General features: G+C 40.1%; 1 protein-coding gene across 1 annotated transcript; it reads right to left on the bottom strand.

Moving 5' to 3' along the window:
* Positions 1-4,665: 4,665 nt before the first annotated feature.
* On the bottom strand, positions 4,666-10,705 carry LOC134570297 (keratin, type II cytoskeletal cochleal-like). Its single transcript, XM_063428495.1, has 9 exons — positions 10,198-10,705; positions 8,697-8,905; positions 8,204-8,264; positions 7,991-8,086; positions 7,524-7,688; positions 7,287-7,412; positions 6,271-6,491; positions 6,112-6,140; positions 4,666-4,866 (listed from the first exon to the last, which is right to left on the bottom strand). Exons 1-9 carry the CDS (start codon positions 10,660-10,662, stop codon positions 4,709-4,711), a joined length of 1,530 nt encoding a protein of 509 aa, XP_063284565.1. The 5' UTR covers positions 10,663-10,705; the 3' UTR covers positions 4,666-4,708.
* Positions 10,706-24,064: the final 13,359 nt, after the last annotated feature.

The raw sequence follows: 24,064 nt of genomic DNA, 5'->3' as shown, positions 1-24,064 counted from the left end.
TGTGGGATCAGACTCGACAAATTCTCCTACATAATTCTATACTGTATAAAAAACACGCTGACAAACGCAGAAGGCCGGCTCCTAGTTTTGTCCCTGGTGATAGGGTATGGTTGAGTACTAGAAACATTCGTTTGAAAGTACCGTCTATGAAATTCGCTCCTCGCTACATTGGACCCTATAGGATTCTGAGTCGAATTAATCCTGTTGCGTATCGCCTAGCGCTCCCCTCTGCCTTACGTATTCCTAATTCCTTTCATGTTTCCTTGCTAAAACCCCTGATCTGTAACAGATTCTCCTCCAAGGTCTCCTCTCCTCACTCTGTTCAGGTTGAGGGTCAGGAGGAGTACGAAATCAACTCCATCATCGATTCTCGAATCTCCCGGGGGAAAATCCAATACCTGGTTGACTGGAAGGGATATGGTCCAGAAGAGAGGACCTGGGTACCCCAGGAGGATGTCCATGCTCCTCGTCTTCGCAGGGCTTTTCATTCCCGCTTTCCGTCTCGTCCCGGTTCCTTCCGCCCGGTGGGCGTTTCTGAGAGGGGGGGTACTGTCAGGGTACCTGTAGTCTCTACCCCTGAGACGGGTAGAGACTTAGACGTTTTTCCATCCAGACGGCATGATTCTCCCGTTCCTCGCGGTCACCTCGCGCATGTAAACGCCGGGCGCGAGAGAACTATGCCTTTTTGTAACGTGACGCTCAATAGTCGACGTCATGACGCTATTCTAGCCCGACCTGTCAGTCAAATCCCGGACACGAATCAGGTCTCGGCGGAGGCGTGATTAGTCTCTAGAACCAGGGTATTTAAGGGAGCTCTCAGCATTTGCTCATTGCCCTGTCGTGGTTCTAGCCTGCCTAGTCACACAGCGCTCTTGTATTCTCTTGTCTTTTGGTTCTGACCCGGCTTTGTTATTACTTACCTGTCTTCTCTGTTATCCTTGACCCGGCTTGTCTCTCGCTTACCTGTCTTCTCGTTCCCTCGACCTCGGCTTGTCCCTGACCATTCTATACGTAGTATTACGTTAAGTCCGGCCATTCTAAGGTCCGGTATACGTATCTGCTACTCTTTGTACTCTGCGTGTTGGATCCCTGTCCCGATCCTGACAGGAAGACAGAAGAGTGTTAGGTTCTGAAATATGTGAAATGCCGTAGATACAGCTTTCACTACTATTGTGGTGTCATGTATAGAGTCACATATATAATGGTATAGCAGGGGATGAGCCTGCTAGTATTGAGTCACTTAGCTTTTAAAGCAGGGGTAAGACTGTTTGTACTAAGACACTTAATTTATAGCAGGGGATGAGCCTGCTAGCAGTGAGTCACTTGCATACGTACAACACTTATATATTAGCAGGGAAGAACCTGTTGGCACTGTATCGCTTGATTTATAGCAGGGTATGAGCCTGCTGGCACTGGCACTTATATTATAGAAGAGGATGAGTCTGCTGGTATAGTGACTCTTTGTGTGTATCAGGGGATGAGCCTGCTTGCACTAGTGACTCTAGATGGAAAGCAAGGGATGAGCCTGCTTGTATTGTGACTTTGATAAGTACAGTAGGGGATGAGCCTGACTGTACTGTGCCTTTAAGATTTACAGCAGGGGATGAGCCTGCGTGAACTGTGCCTTTAAGAAGTTCAGCAGGGGATGAGCCTTCATGAACTGTGCATTTAAAATGTGCAGCAGGGGATGAGCCTGCAAGCACTGTGCCCTTAATAGGAGTGTATGAACTGTGTCTTTAAGAAAAAATATATATATATGCAGCAGGAAGGAATCGAATGTACTTGACAAAGGTTATATATATACACAGTATGGGTAAAGGGAAAAAACGAGTATCAGAAACTATGAGGATGGGTCGTTTGAATAACGACCGTTGGGAATGCTAATGGCCGTCGTGGGTCTCGCGAGAGCGAGATCCAAGATGACCGCCGTTCGCGCCAAAACGCTATTGCGGTCCGCGATATGATTGCGGTCCGCCGTCAGGTTACAAAGGTCGCCCTGAAAACGGTATTGTCCCTCCAACCCCACACCCACCTCCCGAAATGTCCCTATGTTTCCTCCCTAACACGAAAACGAACGCGGTCGCGTTAAAACGCCGCGGAAAGATGCCAGGGTGAAAGGGAGACAGTGCAGGGTGAGGGGTGGTAGGGCAAGAGGGAACAGTACAGAAAAATAAATAAATAAAACTATATTACTGACAGTATTAAATAATAGAAGAAACAAATGAATTTCTAACAGTATAAAAGTCAATATGGAATAAATAATCTCTGAAGTAGTACTCTGACCTGTGCCTTCTGGAAGCAGCAAAGAAAGAGGAATAGACACGCCCACCAAAGACTTATATACAGGCTATGTTGGCCTAGGATTGGTTAAAACTTTTTGATTGGTTGACTTGTGCTGCTGGAGGCATAAGTAAAGAAAGTTATGCAAAATAGGAAGCCTGCTGTCATGTAATAAAATTAGCATTCATCTTCTTGGATAAACACCTAGCTAATCTAGATAGGAATTCCAGTTGTATTTGGCTCAATGTTTGTAAAACATTATATTCTTAAACACAATGCTTTTTGCATAATTTTGTGACTCTCATTGATTACGTATATATTGCAACAGACTAATCAGTCTTGGCCAGTATTCATCCAATGAAAAGTCTAAATGTTGCTTTGTCACTCTCTAAGCCCAAACCTATAGTAATTGAGTATAGAGGAGTATAGAGAATGAACTATCTTCTCATCTCTAATCGCTTAATATCATAACCTGCTGTGCTAAACCTATTCCTTTGCTCCTACACACAACTTTCTGTGCAATTCCAACACCTAATTCTACCCATCTACTTTCTTATCATTGGCACATTACATGGTTCATATAAACAAGTATTCATCATTTCTATACCAAAGCAACCTTCTCTTGATCTTACATTTTCATTACATTTTTTACACAAAATAATCAGACAGCCTCGTGTGTCTTGGCTGTAACTACTGAAAAGTCAAGTCTGCACACTTTTTATCTAACTTTTTTCTTGATGCATTAAAATGTGTCTCTTGATCTACTTATACCAAAACAGTGCTAACCAGATTAACACATGATTTTATCACACCTATATCTAAAAAGTACTTCTCCATGCCGATACGTCTGTAAATTTCTGCTGCATTTGATGTAATTGAATAGTCCGATAGATGTCCTGGTTCACATCATATCTCAATCCTATTTTGAGAATTATCTGTTGATGAGCCTCAATTTGATGTTCTTGGTCACTTCCTATCCATAATCTACACATCTTCTCTCAATAAACATAGATTCCTTTGGATTTCAGTACCATTTATAGGCTGATGACATGGTAGTCTACCTATAACTTCCAGATCTGTCTCATATTAGTAACTGTCTATCTGACATTTTGCTTGGATCTATATAATGGAATCATTTGTAATCACTCTTGAATACGACACATGAAATCTCCTTTATATTATGATATTGTTCTCAATATTGCTAACTATCCAATCCCATTAACTCAATGTTTCCTTAAATTATACAGATCCAACTCCCACCACCCAACTTCTTGATAAGACCTGGAATTTTCATATATGGAGCCTCTCCAAGATCTTCTTTGTGATGAGACAGCCAACATACGTATCTACCCAGTAGTAACATCTCACAAGGGTTAAATCAATTCACTCTAATAGCCTGGTCCCTCTACCACTTACCCACCCCTCTAATATATGTTATATATGGGTTACTTTTAATGACATGTGTTTCTCTATCTGTCATCTGCATCTGCATTCTTTAGTTCTAGATTAAAGTTCTGAATGAAGACTACATAGGTTTAACTAACATTATCCGCTTTTCTCCAAATACTTCCTTAACAATTCAGGATATATGTCTTTTTTCACATTCTTATTATTTATACTGACTCATATAAGTAACCTTGAAAAATATAAAACTGTTTTTATTTGTATGTGTGCTGTTTCTTAATCTGTATTTTGTATTTATTTTGGTCCCTAAATTAGCACCACTTCCAGGTGTGCTCTCTATTTGCTTTTTCTGCCTTCTTCTTTTTGATCACAAATTTGGAAAAGCGCTGCATTCGGTACTTCTATACAATTTTGTATCTACTTGTTCTTTATGTATAGTAATCAGTTTATTAGCTTTGCTGTTATATTTCACTGCACCTTGACACTTACTAGAAGTATGACAGTAAATCGTAAAAAAACCTATGATGCTTTTGAGCAGTGATGACACATGCTGTTTTTTTAGATGAAAAAGTTTATATTTTGTCGAGTTCCTCTGTTTGCTTATAATATAATATGGGATTTAGGAAGCTTTTTGTCCATCATATTTTAAAGAATCTTCTTTTTATACATCGTTTACAGTTCAAAGGAAAAGAAACTAATATGGATCAATCCTTTGTAAATCACATGTACCAATGATACATTGTATAACAACCAGATCATATTGAAGAGATATTTAAAATGTTACCATAATTTTATCAGTTTGTTTAGGTGACAGACAGACAGACAGACACTTATTGTATGTGTTTGCATGAGTTTATTGATAAGCAGTAAGAATTTCAAAATGCAAGAAAAGCAGAACTCATAGCAGAATTATCAAATGAAGTATAGTTGGGTGAATATAATTACATTATATTTCAAATGAATATAGCATCATTAAATAAGAATTAGTTCACCCACTGCCTTCACTACAATCTATGGTTCCACTTCAGCAGTGATGTCCGTGACCAGAGCTGTGCTTGCTCGAGGTGTGGTGGTTGCTCTTCAAGCTGCTGGAGCTGAATCCTCCCTTGTGATAATGGCCTCCTGTGCCATGAGATGTTCCTCCTGAGCTGGATTTTCCTCCAGTGCTGGAATGTAGCACAGCTAAAAGAAAAGTCATTACATTTTACCAATATACAACATAAATATTAAAATAAATTAAATTAATATATTTATTATATATAACTATTAGGCATGATATACTTCAATATCATTGTTAAGAATGAAAGGTATATTTTAGGGTTTTCTACATCCATTAGGAATGGCATGTATATAGTGTATGATGTTCACGCCTCTGTTATCTCGTCTCATGCTAATAATGTACACTCCTATATGTTCTCACATACTAGGTCTGGTACACATGTTCACGTTTGCTACTATTCACTAAAAAACAAAGTGTAGCAATTTGAAAAACAGAAATTGGAAGTATGTTTTAGAGATATCAATAGTCCTCCGGTGTTGTTGCAATTAATCGCTTTTGACCAAAAGGAAAGTTCCTATAACTTTTATTGAGTTCAACTATGTTTCTTTTTCCTCAAGGGATACTGATGTAATACACTGATTAATGAGTTCCAGTGTTATTATCCATGTCTAGTTTTTCTAGCTTTAGAATGTATTACTTTTCCTTAAAGGACCACTCTAGTGCCAGGAAAGCATACTCGTTTTCCTGGCACTAGAGTGCCCTGAGGGTGCCCCCACCCTCAGGGACCCCCTCCCGCCCGGCTCTGGAAAGGGGAAAGGGGTAAAAACGTACCTTTTTCCAGCGCTGGGCGGGGAGCTCTCCTCCTCCTCTCCGCCTCCGTTCCTCCCCGTCGGCTGAATGCGCACGCGCGGCAAGAGCTGCGCGCGCTTTCAGCCAGTCACATAGGAAAGCATTCATAATGCTTTCCTATGGACGCTTGCGTGCTCTCACTGTGATTTTCACAGTGAGAATCACGCAAGCGCCTCTAGCGGCTGTCAGTGAGACAGCCACTAGAGGAAATAGGGGAAGGCTTAACTAATTGATAAACATAGCAGTTTCTCTGAAACTGCTATGTTTATAAAACAATTAGTTAACCCTAGCTGGACCTGGCACCCAGACCACTTCATTAAGCTGAAGTGGTCTGGGTGCCTAGAGTGGTCCTTTAAGACCCATTTGTGATTTTAGTTTGCAGTCCCAAATTGAATTTTATTTATTTTATTTTTTTCTGTAACAATCAATTATTATTATTTTTTTATTTATTATTTTTTTAACAATAGGAATTTTTCACTTTTTGGAATGGATTTGGAGTTTTATGCTACAATTTAAAAAAGTTAATGAAAATGCCATCATTCATTATGTAGTTGATATAAAAAAATGTATTCACTTACATATCTTAACATGTCCATCTGTAGCCAATCTGAAACAGAAAAAAGTTGTCATCAATTTGGGTATTTTACCATTAAATAAATATTCAATATTCTAAAGGTCTAGCAATGAACCTAATATGTAATACACATCTATATTATTTTTGCTCATACTACACTCACCTGCCCTCCTCTCCTTCCAGCATCTTCCTGTAGGTGGCGATCTCGATATCCAGAGCCAGTTTCACATTCATCAGCTCCTGGTATTCTCGTAGCTGACGTGCCATGTCCTGCTTTGCCTTCTGCAGAGCACCTTCCAACTCAGAGAGCTTGTTCTTGGCATCTCTGACAGCAGATTCTCCACGTTCTTCAGCTTCTGTTATAGCTCCTTCCAGGGCAGCACGCTGGGGAAACAAAGAATAATTTTTAAATAGTGAACTACAGTATTTATTTTCATTATTTAATATATTCAGAGAAGTTACATTGTCAGTGATGGCACTGTATCATCAGAAGGCACAGTAACATCTCTTATCTTTCTTTAATAAAGGGACGACAACAACAGCTTTATGTTGTTGTTCTGGTGAGTATAGTCAGTCCCTGCAGACATTTTGCAGTAAACATTGCCCTTTTCAAAGAATCACTTGAGGTGCTTCCTGGGGGCAGTGCTGCATAATGTGCTCTGCATGGACATGCTGAACTTTCCCCACAAAGATGCATTAAGTCAATGCATCTCTATGAGGAAATGCTGATTGGCCAGAGTGGTGTTTTGCCACTTATGCACAACATAAAAGCATTTCATTGACTGAGCACTGGCAGACACATACAAATAAAATAGTATCTGGTCCAGAGTTCCAATCCTAGTGTGTTGCCTTGTTCAGTTCATGTTTCTTTTGTGTGATCTATTGAATATCTTCCTTTCTGCATACTGCAACATTTAAAACTCCAGGTCCTGCATTTCAGGTTCCTGTTTAATCACAATCTCGCTGAAAAACAAAAAATCTTCCCACTTGACCTAAGCATTGTCTATGGTAAAGCTTTACATGTTGTATAGACTTCTTCAGTTTGCCACTATTTTGGCTATAATCATTATGAAGAATGTCTCGTATTACCACCTACACAGAATAACTCTAGAAATCCACATTCTATGCAATCCTAGCATTATCCTATGCATAGCAGTATAATGAAATAGCTATTTTTACCTGAGCCTTCACACCGTCTATCTCTCCCTTCAGTCTCTGAATTGCTCGGTTCAGCTCACAGATCTCATCTTTGCTGCTTTGCAGATCATTCCCATTTCTTCCTGCGGCTGTACGAAGCTCCTCAAACTACCAAAAAAAGTATATTGAAGTGTTATTAAAAAAGGTATAGAATATAACCTCAGCTGGAAATATATACTGAAATATTATGTAGTGGAGATTGGAGTCTACTAAACTCACCCGTGACTGGTACATGGCTTCAGCTTCGGCCCTGCTCCTGTTAGCAATGTCCTCATATTGAGATCTGACCTCAGCGATGATTCCATCCAGGTCCAGATCCCGACTGTTATCCATGGACACAACCACTGAGGTGTCTGAGATCTGAGCCTGGAGCTGGGCAATTTCCTGCAGGAAAACAAGGGCATAGATACAAACTCTTGTAAAAACAAAGTGTCAATTAACCTAGAGGATGTAATAGACTTGTTGATGTACTGGTGATCTAATTAAATTAGTGAATTATTGGGAAAGTGAATATTACTAATAACAAACTAGGCAAAAGTAAAAAAAAAAAAAAACACTTGGTTAATCCAAATTGTTTCTTCTTTAAAATATTTTTGTTGTGGGTGGTATGATTTTTGTCCTTGTGATGTTTTGGTTTGAACAAATGTCATCAAAAAAATAAAATAAAAAATGTTAAATACACTTACAGCATCATAGAGAGCTCTCAGGAAATTGATTTCATCAGAGAGGGAATCAGCCTTTCCTTGTAATTCCGCTTTGTTCATAAAAGCTGTGTCTACATCCTGAAGAAGACAACAAGGATTGGAAACATGCCACATCAGCAAAATACTAGCAATAATACCTACTGTTGGTGTAATTGATTATAACACATTTGCAGTTCAGCATAAAAATATATTTACCCTCTTCAGTCCAACAAACTCATTCTCTGCTGCTGTGCGTCTGTTCACTTCTTCTTCATATCTGTAATAGTAAACATAAAAAATCTATAGTATTAAATATAAAATATTGTGGCATCTTGCTTGCTTATTTAAGATGCCCTTTCTTTGAGTCTAAACCAAATATGCACCGTAATATCCCAGGAAAATAATCAACGGAACAGAACCTGATTCAGGGTCCAAGTCTCAATATATAAAGTTACACAAGATCACCAAACAGTGGGATTTAAAGATTGTAACCATTTAAGGCGACATTGCAACCCACACAGGGTTTTTTTTTATCACGATGTGCATGGTATCAAACATTGTCTTCTGTTGATCTGGTGGAATCATGTCTCGGAATCATGTCTTTTAAAATCCTACTGTTTGTTTAAAGATCTTGTTTAACTTTTATATTAGTTTTCATGGGTATCCTTTATAAATGCAAGTGGTATCATTAAAAAAATAATAATAATACCTTCTCTTTAGTTCCTCTACAGTTTGTTCCATATTGTTCCTCTCTGCTTCCAGACGTGCTCTCTCACAACTCAGACTTTCCAGCTGTCTCCTGAGATTACTGATGAAAGCTTCAAACAAAGGTTCTATTTGACAACGTGCAGTTTTCTGTTCTTGCAGTAAACCCCACTTAGTCTCCAACATCTTGTTTTGTTGTTCCAAAAATCTCACCTAATGTAAAGAATACATTATTTATTTCCGTTTAATCAAATAACAGACCTTACTTAATTGCATCCTGCAACTACATTTCAGTGTTAGTCCTCATCTAGCTGAGAAAAAAAAAATCTCAGCTGGAGGTTTGGTAAATGTATCTGTCACATGCATAGGGATTGTAAATGACCATATCTCTTTTCCTTCTCAAACAGTACGCTGATCAGTATGAGCAGAACTCTAGAACTCCATCAATTGGGAAGGAGGTAGGGATGTTGGAGCATTATTAATGCTGAGATGCAGGTCACAGTAGCAACATGCAAACCCTATTGTAATACAGATGCCTGGTTTCAACCAGGCAAATGTATTTTATTTATTTTATGTGTGAATATGTATTTTGTGGATCTGCACTACAATAAATGCTATCAATGCCAGCTGACTTTATTCATACACTCTTAAGCTGCGTATGTGATCATGTTATTCAGATTTATTATTTTATAAACTGTTACAAAACAGTTTTGGCACTTGCATAAAAAATATATATATATATATTTTTATAAATTATTGCAAGGCAAATGATAAAGCATTATATGTATTACTATGTGGCTTTATATCTCCCTCTAGTTATTTCAAGATTTCTGAATGGTTGAATAAATAATTGTAAAATTAAATCATGTAAATATATGTATAATAAAAAGTGTAAAACTATTAAGAAGGAATATCTACTAATGGTAGAATTAAAAAATGAATAAATATATATATATATATATATATACAAAACATAAAAAAGGTAATGTTTTAACAAAATAAAATGGGCCATAGAAAGCTAAAATTATGCATATTTAAACATTTTAAGCATCTTACATTTCATAATTATTTTTATTTTTATACAGTTACATTACTAAAGTGACAATTCTAAGCATTACAATTGTTGTGCATTGTGAACTACAATTCTTGACTCTAACGATATGTAGTCACTCATTTGGTGTTTAGCTTCACGTGAGTTATAGTGCAGTAGAAATAATCTGGAACATTGAAGGAATAAATTAAATTGCCTACAATTGATTTAAATATGCAAGCCTTCTTATGATTTGGCTCTCAATTTTATAAACATATTCTGAAAACCTGAAATGTACCAAGTTCTGAATCTGGAAATATAATGCCAGCAATTATTGACATTATTCTTGAGATTCTCTTGCCAATAATTGGACTGGTGTGCCTTTCTGTTTATACTGAAACTGACTACTTTCTTTCATTTACTGGCTATCATTCTTTTCATTCTGTATGCATTTGGAGCTTTTAAATGTTCCTACCTTGTCAATGAAAGTAGCAAATTTGTCATTCAGACCCCTAATTTGATTCTTCTCCTCAGTTCTCACTCGCTGAATGCTTGGATCAATCTCCAAGTTGAGGGGAGCCAGCAGACCTTGGTTCACAGTTACTTGGGTGATGCCCCCAGAATTTCCTGATCCCCCAAATCCATAGCCATGTCCTCCAATACCATGTCCAGATCCATATCCAGATCCATGACCAGATCCATGACAAGATCCATGCCCACTTTTTCCAGAATGGAAACTTCCTACTGAGATCTTGTGACCTTTGGAACCCATACTATGGGCACTTCTGCTGCTAAAGCAATGCAGTGGCTTGAGACCATGAGATGCAGATTTGGAGGAGTGAGAGAATGTGTGGTGTGAGCTCCCATGTTTAGGTGAAGCCATTGAACAGGAGCTGAAGTGCTTTTGTCCAGAGATCCCAAGGATGGAGTGATGAGACATGATGTTTCAGCCACAGAGTAGATGTAAAGACCAGATGCAGATGTTTACCGAGTTGTTGGAAAATGAAGATGTTTGCTTCTTTTTATACTTGAAGTGAGTGTCATCTCTTAGAATGACCCTGTTATTATGTCCTATGATTCTTGTTTGACACAACCAGTTCCTCCTTGTTTCATAGAAAATAAAACAGTCACCCACCTATATTATCAAAGCTAGCATGCATTTATTAGTGTCTACTATTTTACTATGGAACAAAGCGATTAGAGTATATATAGCTCATAGAAAAAAGATGGGCGAGGTCGAATAGCAAAATAAAATATTTTACATGTCAGATGTATGTGTTATATAAAACATGAAACGTTTTATATAAAGTATGTTTCATGCAAAACATAAAACAGTCACAGGGAATTATACTTTTTTTGGGGTAATTTGTCTGAATTAAAATTAAATTACATTAATTTTTTAAAGGGGCATAATATTCATAAATTAACCCTAATTTTAATGCATAAAATGGATAAAACATTAAAGTGATATTTTGTGAACACTATCCATTAGAGCCGTAAGTGCCCACTCAATCTGCCCCTTTCTTCAGGTATAGCAAAAGTTAAATATATCTAATAGATACATGAATTTTGTAAATATTTTGACAGAACAGATTAGCTTAGAGCAAGGGTGCCAAAAAGGTGGATCCCAGATGCTTTAAAACTACAACTTACATGATGCTTTGTCATTCTAAAGGCATTTTAAGGCACACAAAGCACCATGGGAGTTGTAGTTCTACACCATTTGGGGATCTACCTTCTGGGCACCACTGGCTTAGAATGTGGCTAATGCGGAAGCTGGGACTGTAGTGGTTATAATGCATATAAATATTAGCGCTATCCCTCTCCAATGATACATTGGTAAAACTATTTTCAATTAAAATAGAGTAAATAACATGTGCGTAGGTAGAGGGAAACTGTGTATGGGCATAAACCTGACCCTTGATAAACCCCAACCTTTGCTTCCAATGAAAACACACCAGCCTTGCTTTGGATTAAAATAGGCCACAGCTTTATTAAAATATAAATAAATACATCTTTACACTTCAACTTTATAACATAAAACACTATATACATAATTACTTAGTAAAGAGGTACATCACTGAGTACCACCTTGCCAACCAAACACAACTCAAGGGAAGCTGTCCCCTCCCCCTTGTTTCAAACAGCAAAAGGCCTTTTCTTGGGCCTACCATTGCATAATGCTAACCACTAGCTGGTTAGTTGGCTCAGTGGGCACGTCCGTTATCCATCACTGTACCTGAGGTCAGGTGGAGGGACAGCCCTACACTTTCCACAGAACGCTGGTCCAACCCCCAGTTGAGAAGGGCCATATACCACCACAAGACCCATTGGTTTACCCCCTAAATCAGCTGGCTGCCCCAACACCACAGCTATTGCCTCCTTCAAAGCCTCCTGCAAAGCTAAATTAAATAAATCCAGCCCAGCATCCATCAGGTGGACCCCATCACTACAATAATAAATAGAAACATTACGCTCAAAAATGCGATGACCAGAAATTCAGAGAGTGCACCACGGACCATATTAAAAACATCCTCGGAAATCAGAGTCAGAGTTCCCCCAAATCCTTCTAGATCTTCTCCCCCAGATCCCACACTGGAACAATGCAAAGATTGTTTCCCCCCAGCATGTATTAAAATAACATCAGGAACACCGAGCAGGCAGGATAAACGGACCTCTTTAGGCAACAGCTGCTCCCACCGCATCCTCTAGGTACCGAACCAATGGACTTCTGCCACCACTGGCGACAGACTAAATTGTAGTCCCCCAGGGCGAACGTGAGCCTGCAGCTGTGCCTAATGGATGTATGAATGGACGATGACACATACTCGCTTTCCGGCACCTATAACAACAAAATGGGAAATGGGAAACGTAATCAGTCCAGATGGACAGACATATGATCAAAACCTCACAGATTTCCATCTCCCAATCCTTTGGATAACCTCATCAGCCAACCCTAGGCGTGATGCCTCAGTAGCAGCCCCTATCTAAAAGGAGTATAACCCAAACTCTGCTCTAGGCAGCCCTAAAACCTCCAAGACCATGTGGAAAACCCTGATAAATTGAAAGCGGGACAAGAAACTGGCACCCCCATGAACCAACAAAGAACCCTCACCCTCCGGGCGAATCTCACAGAAAGCATGAAGACATGCCACAGGACAAACCATAGAGCCAGGGATGCTCTATAACGTAACCCAAGTACCCCGTCCCAGAACATCCTTCTTAGACCTGTGAATCAGAAACCTCACGGCATCCGCTTTGCCAAAAACATTCTCCAAACCTCCAGGGACCAATTTGGATGGGCTCACCAGCTCTCCTACCTGCATGGCCCCAAAAAAGGCGAAGGAGAATGCCAACCAAAACAACGCCACTTCAAATGTGGAGTAACAAACCTGCGGCAGAACAGAGAATATGCCTTCCATAAGAGCGCCGGAAACCGGTCTCCGAGAATCCCTTTCCACCAGCCCCTCATACCCAACAAAACTAGGACATCCTTAGTAATGTCCAACACCCTGGTGAGTTTAAACCAAAAGCTTAACCTAGACAACTTCCTAGACACAGCCGAGGAAGAACAGTCCGAGTCCTCCCTGAACCAAATTAGTTGTAATAAACCCTGCACTTGCTCACCATCTGACTGAAAACCACCGTTTCTGCCTTTCGAACTCTAGCCACTCGCTCCATGCCTTACCATAATGCTGCCAAGTAGACTCCGAGACTGAACCCTGGATCCACGAAATCACTCGGTCAACCCACGGCCCCACAGATCCGATTTGGGCGCTGCCGCCCTGAATTCCCGCTACTGAAAATGAGAAAGAGCATCCGCTCTAATATTAGCAACCCCAGGAACATGTACATCCTACAGAATGCATTCAGAAGCAAACGGCGCAGCACCAGGCACTGCAGAAGACGAACCACAGGAGGGGATGAAGCAGACAAATTGTTGATGGCTTGCACAACCCCCATAGACCGCCCTACTATCCTTGAGAAGATCACCCCAGATCTCCACAGCCACCACAATAGGAAAGAGCCCCGAGGAAGTCAAGTTCTTAGTCAACCCCTCAGAATGCCAAGAATCCGGCCAAGGCTTGGAATACCAGTGGGACCAAAAGATAGCCCCAAAACCCACCGTGCCTGTGGCGTCAGTAAACAAATGGAGCTCGGCATTGGACACCTGAGGCACCTACCAATATGACCAATCATTAAACCCATCCAAGATGACCGACCAAGCCCCCAAATCCTTGCGCACTGGGCGAGTGATACGCACATGATGATAAGGGCGATCCTCCCCCAAAGTAGCCGCTGCTAAGCAGCGATTAAACACCCTCCCCATAGGAATAATCCGGCACGCAAATTGTAGCTTACCCATGAGTGACTGCAGCAGTCGCAACTGAATTTTCTCAAGTGACCTGGTGGCAGAAACCAATCCGCGCAGTTCCAGCACCTTATCTTCCAGCAAAAGACATTGCTCAACCACCGAATCAATCTTGATCCCCAAAAAGGTTAAGCAGGTGGAATGACCCACCGTCTTGTCAGGGACATCTTACAGAGGCTGGCAGTGAACTACACGGCAGAGTCATTGCAGCCTGACCGACAGATTCAGCAGGACGAGCGGTAACACCCATTTTTAACCCATGCTCATTTGTGGTATCTTGGACACAAGTACCACCACTTGTCTGTGTAAGGGTTCCTTTTTGGGGGAGAGGGTTATTTTAATGTTTAAATAAAACAGTATTGCACCACGAGATTTTCTTTTTGTATCCTTTTAAGGTACTTGTCCGTTGCTGCATACATTGTATCCAAATAATAGTGAATTCCACTTGGATTACCCCCTCCAACACCATAAGATCCTGGGACATGTGCAAATATAATTTTTTTCCTTAAGAAGAAACTATATATTAACCAACATACACTGTGGACATTTGCAAGGTTTTTTAAGGAACCAACAGATAAGTCACTGCATAAAGTGGTTACAATTATATTGTTTTTTGATTTATCACTTGTGGAACGCCCAATATAAGACGGTGGGCCTTTCATTTTAGCGCTAATATGATTTTTTAGATTATTGTCCTTATCCTTGGACTCCTTCTCAGGAGGGTGCAAATCCTCCAAGGGGAGCAGGGAGAAAATCTCAGCAAACTCCCCCTTCCAAATTTTGTCTTGCACCTCCTGGTACAAATGCAACCCCAGAGGGCCCGACCAGCACATATAGGCTTCCCCAATGAGTGGCCGTCGTGACCTCCATACTCTGCAAACTCGCCAGGGGCATGGTAGAGTCAGGAACCGCTGGGGCAGAAGCCACCAATGGCTTACCCAGTCTGGAGCCACCTGAAAAAAGAAAAAACAGGTGAATTCACACCCCACACCCTTAACCCATACTGGCAGGCCCACCCCAGAGGGACGGGGAAGGCAAAGGGTGCCTTAAGCCTACTTACTTGCCTGAAGGCCCGTCCACCGCTCCACTCGCCTGGACCGTGGGAACCATGTGGCGGTCCGCCGACAGAGACAAGGCTGCTGGAAGACCATTTAGCAGCTATATAAAGGGATTCCTCCTGCACCGGAACACCATCAGTCTGCAAAGCCCCATACCAGCTGGCCCGGGAAGAAGGGGTTGGAGAAGGGGAAGACATATGGGCGCGGACCACTGCAGACCGCTCCACTGCCCATGTAGTGACAGAAGCCCGCAGAGGAGGTGAAGCAAGCCTCATGGCCACAGATCTGCAAGACCAGGCCTGCACTCCAGCTCCCAGGAGGGCCTGTAGCTTCCCTTTGAGGGGCTTTTCTCAGGGGACCTCCGCTACCGTCGGGATTGGAGGCGGCAGCTGAGCCTGCAGGTGCAGACCCTCATCTTGTAAGGCTTCAGCCCTGAGGACAGAGAGGACAGCTTTGATATCCATACCCGGGCCGCAAACAGCACTTGGAAATCAGGTGTATCGAGCGCAAAACCAGCAATTACCAAGCTGTTCCCAACTGATAATTTAGATGGCTGCTATACTGTAAGATGGCAACCGATTTATACTAGCCCACCCATCGAACCCAAACTACTCCACCCCCCATCCCATCCCAAAACCACTTTACCACATTCCTCTGTATACACTCCCCTCCCATTCACATGTCCCTGTTCCTACCTAGGCCCTGCCTGGCTCCTCAGGGTCTAACTGGTTGAACATGGAACACCTTTCTGCTATATCTGACACATAGTCCTACTCAGCCATTTAGAACAAGCAAACATATCAGTTGCATTCTATAGAAACCCATAAATCATTGGATGAAAATGTGGCATTCTGTATTAAAATGTCTCAAAAGCTATTAGTTGTCTCGGCAAGAACCATTTCCTTCTCCCCACTATCCACATTATTTACTGAACCGGAGCAGCTGGTATATGTATTGGCAGCAGTCATCAGTGATAGGCTGCAAACATTTAGTAACATGTTTGCTAACCTGGGGGTCATTTATAACCTCTACTAGCTACCAGTGGTTTTAATTGCTTCTGCAGCTATTTAGCAACAATGTTGTAAACAAGCTCCAGTGTGTTCTAATCTACCTTTATTAAGTTAAATAGCAATGCGAGTATGGATTACCTATTGAGACTTACACATTAAACTAAAACTTTAAAGTACCACTAAAGTTATCCAAATCACTTCATCTCAATGGAGTGGTATTGGAAAACTGGTCTTGTCATTCTACCCCTGCAATGTAAAAACATTTATTATTTAGGAATTACAATGTTTACATTGCAGAGTTAAACACACTTCTAGTGGCTGTCTTTCAGAATGGGTGGAGGGTTTCATTACAGTGAGTACATGTTTAATGTTGCAAATGTGTGTGTTGGTTACTATTTGTGTGTAGCGGTGACAAATATCATAATTACTGGGGCCAAAACCATCTTTTTATACCAACCTGGAAAAAGGAGTTGGCAGAACGGGCATTATCTGATTCTCCAGTGGGTAGTGTGCAAGCACTTACCCTGAATAATTGTGGTGACGGTTCATGGTGTCAGAGAGAAGGGATGAAATAGGTGGACAGGACTGGATCCCTAGTTTAGAAACAGCCACCATTGCTCGTCTTATAGGTTCTTTTCTAGAATCCCCCCATCTAATTGCCCTCAATCACGAAACGGCTGGTCCATTGCCCTTTTTGTTTGTAATATGAATGTTTCATTCTACATTCATATGACAATGTATTATGTTGTCAGACTTCCCAAAATGTGAACAATTCTGATGCAAATGCATTGTAAATCATTTTTCTTCAGCTACATATTCACTGATCAGTTACAACAATAAAACCACCTGCCTAATATCATGTAGGTTACCATCATGCTGCCACAACAGCTCTGATGCGTCAAAGGCACAAGATCTCTAAATGTGTCCTGTGGTATCTGGCACCAAGACATTAGCAGCAGAACTTTTAAGTCCTATAAGTTGCGATTTGTGTCATCCATAGATTGCATTGAGATTTGGGGAATTAGGAGGCCAAGGCAACACCTTAAATTCTTTGTAATGTTCCTCAAACAATTGCTGAAGTATTTTTGCATTGTGGCAGGCTTCATTACCCTGCTAAAAGAGGACACTGCCATCGGATAACACCATTGTATTGCATTATGTGGCCGGCAAAAAATTCTAGGTAAATGTCAATTTAGCATCCACATTATTAGCCTGACCCAATGGTTCAGTTCTGATGATCATGTCCCCATCTTAAGGCAGACATAGATATGGGCACTCTGACCGTTCTGTGGCTACGTAGCCCCGTTTGTAGCAAAATGTGATGCACTGTGTGTTTTGACACCTTTCTATCATAGCCAGCATTACTTTTTCAAGGAATTTTAGCTACACTAGTTACTTCTGTCTGATCACCCTTGATAGCTAGACTTCACAACCCACATACATCAATGAGCCATAACCACTGCATACTGGGAATGCTGTTTTGGAGATGCTCTGACCCAGTCATCTAGCCATCAATATTTGGCCCTTATTAAAGTCACTCAGGTCATTTCGCTTGCCCATTTTTCCGGCTTTCAACACATGAAATTCAAGAACTAACTGTTCAATTGCTACCTAATATATCCAACCGCTTGTCAGTTGCCATTGTAGATATATAATCAATGTTATTCACGTCACCTGTCAGTGATTTTAATGTTGTGGCTGATCAGTATATGTATATGTCTGTTGTGTGCAGTGTTTCTGGGTATCCTATGATGTGTCCATAAACGTAAATACTGCACATTTTAATAGATATTTTATCTAAAATAAAACACACAAGAATCATGTAATAGAAAACATACAAATCAGTAAACTGTTTTAATGTTAGACATTTTTCTCTAAAGTGTATTTCTTTTGTCTTACAGACCTGTCATCTCTGAAACAGAAGATGTTTTATGACTTGATAAATCTACAAAAAATGTTATTCATCTATGAGCAAATAATGTGTAATGTTTACTTTAATTAGTATGCTTGGATGAGTTATAAACATTTATATGCTGGCAGGTAATCTCTAGACCTTTACCTCTCTTGATCCTCCCTATTACCTAAAGATGAGATTTTAGGTAGTTGAATTCAATATAAATTTGCAGTCAAAAAGGAAGAATCTAGTAAATAAATTGATAAGTGGATTTCAGATGGTATTATACATGTTTCAGCATACCTACATTTGTTGTTTTTTTTGTTGTTTTTTTTTTTGTTTAATTTCTGTTTATTGATTTTATATGCAAACAACAATCAGAATGGAACACTGTATTACATCAGGACACACATCAAGATAACAGTATTTGACAACATTGGCATCCAATTGTACAAGTACATCCAAGTCAGAGATCATACATGGGGTTGCATTATGAGATACAGATAAATTACATTATTACCATTGTCGTTATTGTCACTCCCATTCTGGATGTCAGTGTCTGGGCCTTTCAGTAAGTAAGTATTATGCGTGCCCAATCAGCACACAATATCAGACTGCGTGATGGTAGCATTAATAAACATTTCTAACTATGGAACATATAAAGTGAAAAAGTAAGAAGGTAATAAGTAAAAATAAAATAAAGAGAGTACAGTCAACGTGGTTGCTCAGGTATGGGGCTTGGTAAGTACGGCTCTTGCTGATTGTGGACTCGGTTGTCACTCTTGTCTGTTACCTATGGGGTCCAGTTTGCAATCAGTATACAATTCAGAATATTCCCATGATCCAATTGTGTTGAATCTGAGAGTCCTGGTGGTTACAGGGGGAATCTTAGGTTGTCGTGGGGTTGTTCGCAGTGTCATGGTTTTGTGTCATAAAATGTATCCACGATTGCCAAATATCTCTATATTTAGAAGATTTACCAAGGGAGGCCCATTACTCCATTCGTCCTCTTATTTATTGTATACACATGCTCATTTTTATGTTTTAAGTGTCTGTTTACCTATCTGGCTAAAACAATTACTTCTATATTACAGGTTTCCTTAAGTGCTTACTATGTTTACTAATTTGATAGTATTGCCAACACATTCATTTAAAATCTGCATGAATGTATGCTAAACTGACCTTCAATGTTGCTGTAATGTACTTATTTCTTCCAATAAAAAATGTAAAAAACGATTTAAATAAAATTGTCAAAAAACAAATCTAGGGGTGTGTGGCCAAGATCCTGATGTGAACAGATGCATATCTACTCAGTTCCTGATGAACTAAACTATAATAAGCTGAAAACTTGTACAACTTCTAAAGATGGATAACAAAGAGAAGACCGATCATTTCCTGATGCTCTATTACATTATCTGCCTGACTTTAAGTCATCTGAAATAATTACCCTTAAAGGGACTTAGAGGTTCCCTCTCCCTCCCACTTCCCATCCCCGGTTGCTGAAGGGGTGAAAACCCCTTCAGTCACTTACCAAAGGCAGTGACGATGTCCCTCGTTGCTGCTTCTTCCTTCGCCGCCGCTCCTCCCTTTCATCACGTCAGCCAGCGGGGGAGACTGATCACGCCCGCCGGCTGAGGAGACCTAATTGCCGCGCATGCGCATTAGACCTCTTCCTAGGAAAGCTATGGGGATTTTAGCGATGCTGGAGGTCCTCACATAGCGTGAGGACGTCCAGCGACGCTCTAGCACAGAAACCTCTGCTAGAATCCCGGATGTGCCCTCTAGTGGCTGTCTAGTAGACAGCCACTAGAGGAGGAGTTAACCCTGCAATGTAATTATTGCAGTTTATGAAAATTTCATTCATTTTCATCTGTAAATACTGAACAAAAATATTCATTGAGGCAGTCAGCTAGACATTTATCCTCTTCTACATACCTTCTTTCTTTTGTTTTTTTAATCTAACTAATCCTTGTTTTACTTTCCTTTTCTCCTTTCTGTGTGTGATTTGGATACTTTAACTTGCTTAGCCTCTTTCTGCCTAATCTTATAGATCTGTCTATCATCCTCACTCTGTTTTTTTATAATTACTATAATTACTAAATGCTAACTTTTTGTTTTTTACTATTTTGGCCACATCTGCGGAGTACCACAGTGGTTTCTTGAATTTTTTACTTTTACTGACAAGCCTAATGCAATTTTCTGTTGCCTTCAGCACTGCAACTTTTAAATAATCCAATTTCTCATGGACTCCATTTAAACTGCTCCAGTTCGGTAATGACTCCTTTACACATATTCTAATTTTAGAAAAATATGTTTTTCTAAAGTCTACAACTTTTGTTTTTGTGTGGTGTGACTGTTCTTATATTAAACCACACGGATGGATGATCACTGGATCCTAAACTTTCATCTATAGTAATATCTGATACCAAATCTCCATTTGTTAATACTAAATCTAGTATGGCCTCTTTATGAGTTGACTCCTCAGCGACTTGTTTTAGAGACAATCTCAGTAGGGAGTTTAGAATATGTGTGCTCCTGGCACAATTTTGTTTTTCCAGTTCACATCAGGAAGATTAAAGTCATCAATGATGATAACTTCCCCCTTCATTGTCATTTTAGCTATTTCCTCAACTAGTAGATTATCTAACTCTTCTTTTTGTCCTAGGGGCCTATAAATCACACGTACAATGGATTAGGTGTCGTGGTCAGTTGCGAGTACCAGAGGGAACATCAGACTTTATGTGCTGTGTCTATCATTGGATTCCCGGAACATAACGTCCCCAGAGGAACCCCACCAAGCCACAGTAGGAAAGGTATACTACCACCCGATTGTTGGGTTTCCATAGATCCATAGACACACATAGTTTCTTGCCAATCAACAAATCTTTGTAAATGTGTGGGCTTGATAATAGCCATTTATCCTGAGTGTTTGGGTAGAATCAGTTGAGGTCTACTTATCTGAGCCACTTGCTTGTTCCATACAAACCATCTGATTGCTGTGGATATGGATTGGAAAAAGGTCCTTGGAATCACCACTGAAAATGTCTGGAAGAGGTTCAAAAGTCATGGCAAGATATTCATCTTAACTGTGTTATATAACCAGGATATATACTTATCTGAGCATCAAAGCAAGTCGGATTGCATCATGGAGGGAATGGGGAGAAAATTTAGTTGGCAGATTTGTGAAAGGTCTCTAGGTAGCCATGTACTGAGATACCGGAGCTTAGATTCACACCAGGTGAAGGAGAATTGCGTGAGTAAGTGGCATGTGCACTTTTACAGCAGTGTGATGGCCAATCCCTCGGACTTGTCCAAGTTTAGTTTGAGGTTTGAGAACAGACCACATTTTAAAAAAAGTTCTAAGGGGTTGGGGTGGGACACCAATGAATTTTTGAGAAAGAAGAGCATGGTGTCAGCATAGGCTGCGACATGATGCGCTCCACGGCCTAGCGTAAACCCTGTTATACCCCGTCCTGTCTGAGCACTTCCAGAAATGATTCTAGAGAGAGGGCAAACAGAAGGGGGGCAGGGGACAATCATGCCAGGTTCTGTTCCTGATGGGGAATGGAGATGAGAGTGTGCCATTGACTCGGATGCATTCCCATGGGGCAGTGTAAAGTGAGAAACCCCAAGTTCTAAGGGGAAGGGGGCCATGATTTGATTTGGATAGTGTAAAAGCTCCATTGAGCTCTAAGAGAGTCAGGAGTTGTTCCAGCTCTTCAATGCTTCCGGCGTCAGCTTACAAGATATGTGTTGCTTGAGAAACTCCAAAATGTTATGCCGATGCTGCCGAGAAGCTTTTTCCTTGATGTGATTGTGTTAAATTGAATAGGTCTGAATAGAGGGCTTGAAACGCCTCCCTATGGCCCCTCGACTTAATCTTATGTATGTGTGTATGTAAAACAAAAAGCTAAGTTAATCATTAAAAAGCAAGAGTACTGAGTAGAAAGCCTTATCGTATATATATGAGAGATTAATAAAATAATATATGGTCCCCAGGAGAGCTGCAATTGTAGCAAACAGATCATCGGGGCAGTTTGTTTTAATTGGCAACAATTTCTGATTACATGACTGTGTATCTTCTAGATATTGATAGTACTTTGCAACTCTTTTTTAAGTGAAATGGTATGAAATATAGTAAATTATTTTTATTATTAGTGTGTGCTTGTGACAGATATGTTGGGCAATGCCTGGTTCTATACTAAACCGGAGATAGAAAAAAAAAATGCCAAGGAGGCAATGCATCCTCTTGCTACAGTACATGGCAGTTAGTTAGTGTCTGGGTGTGAGGCAAATACACAGTGCTATTCTTCAAGGAAGAGTTTTTGTTAAAACTTCTTGAGATACTGTGCAGGCGTAATGCAAGGAATATAAATCCCCTGGAATTGTCTATGAGTGGAGTGCACAATACCAATGCAGGCTGGTCTATAAGAACAGATGGAGCAGCTCCCCTCCAGTTTTTAATGCAATAAAACCAATCTGTTGACATGGTAAGGACTAATGATAAGTATTATAAAAATATGTGTCTGTCAAAAATAAAGGGTAAGCATCTAACCTAAGGCAGTGATTGGGTAACAGCATCAAGAAGTGGAGTCTGTGCTCTTTCAAGTGGTTGTTGTTTCCCAAATATGTGTATTTGTAGGTTTAGGGTGTTGAGTGAGACATGACTTCTCCTTGAGTCAGAGATTGAATATGTGTAGTTAAATGAACAGAGCTCATTGAGTCAAAGTGGAAGAATCAGATTCCAAGCATTTACTATCTTTAAATTTCATCAGCCAGCACTGCACAATATGTATGGGTCAAATGGTAAGTAGTCCGTGCCTGTTAATTAATTGTAAATCCTCATCCTATATTTATAGGAGAAGGAAATACGCCTGCCTCAGACATATTATCTCTTTGCTGTCAACATTTAGTAAAAAGAGAGGACTGGATTGGTAAGAGATCTTTATAACTGATCCACTTAATAAGCCCCATATCTCAAACGGTGGTGGTGAAGAAGCAGAAGACACAGTTTGGGTATATTAAATGCCATACATGGAGTGGTGGGAAAATAAAAACATTGAATATATTGAGTATCAACAGTAAGCATAACCAGTTTTACCATAAGTATTCTCTCTTCTGGGGTGCTTCTGCTAATGTATTGGTGAAAAATACCACAGGACATATTCAGAGGGCTTGTGGAGTTCATGTCTCAATGCATCAGGGCTGTTTTGGCAGCAAGAGGGGGACCTACGCAATATTAGGCAGGTGGTTTTAATGTTGTGGCTGATCGGTGTAAATATGGCATCTTTATCTCCAGGAATGCCACCACATGTTTTTGGTTTCCTAAAGGAAAACTATGTGTGAAGTGGTCTGGGTGCAGTGGTCCCGTCCTTTTAGTCCTACTATTGAGAACAGTGCCATTTTGTAGAAACAGCAATGTGTTCATTCCAGGGTTAAACACGCCTCTAGTGACAATCTTCCTGAAAGCCAGTTGAGGGTGCTTCAGCTGCAATATCTGAGTCAGACTCAGTTCTTCAATCAATGCTTCTCATATAGAGCATTAGATTGGATGAACATGGCATTTTGCTGTGAATGCATTTCTCATTGCCAATGCTTGCTTGGGGATGGAAACAGATTGGGTGGCAACACTAGTGGTGTCTCAGCACTGGAAACAAAGGAAGTAAACATATTAAATTAACATAAGGAAAAGGGGGCTAAATAGAGGTCAAGGTAATAGCAAACAAAATATATTATTGGGACAATAGGTTCCCTTTTAAACAATATCTATATATGTTTATTTTTTTATTTTGTGTAATAGATTTTACATTATTCCTAGAGTGCCTATCTTACACAGTTTGATATGTTTTTATTTGATAGATTCTATTAAAATCAAACTTTTTTTTTTAAATGACAAAATCCAGACGCTTAAAGCACTTTGCTGAATTGTGTCGGAAGTGTGCTAGTAACATACCTTATAAAAGTCAGCTCTATCTGCTTCAATACACAAATATATTTAAACAAAGCAA

This window comes from Pelobates fuscus, chromosome 1, assembly GCF_036172605.1.
Source record: "Pelobates fuscus isolate aPelFus1 chromosome 1, aPelFus1.pri, whole genome shotgun sequence".
In the NCBI taxonomy this organism is placed as follows: Eukaryota; Metazoa; Chordata; class Amphibia; order Anura; family Pelobatidae; genus Pelobates; species Pelobates fuscus.
The sequence above is the reverse complement of the archived record's forward strand: the minus strand, read 5'-3'. Positions and strand labels throughout refer to the sequence as shown.

What these genes read in the sequence shown, in the direction of transcription:
- LOC134570297 (XM_063428495.1), bottom strand. Translation starts at nt 10,662, where the DNA reads ATGTCTCATCACTCCATCCTTGGGATCTCTGGACAAAAGCACTTCAGC. An exon ending in AAGCCATGTACCAGTCACGG is followed by an intron (nt 7,413 to 7,523) that starts GTGAGTTTAGTA and finishes TTTTTTTGGTAG; the next exon opens with TTTGAGGAGCTTCGTACAGC. An exon ending in TAGACGGTGTGAAGGCTCAG is followed by an intron (nt 6,492 to 7,286) that starts GTAAAAATAGCT and finishes TTGTTTCCCCAG; the next exon opens with CGTGCTGCCCTGGAAGGAGC.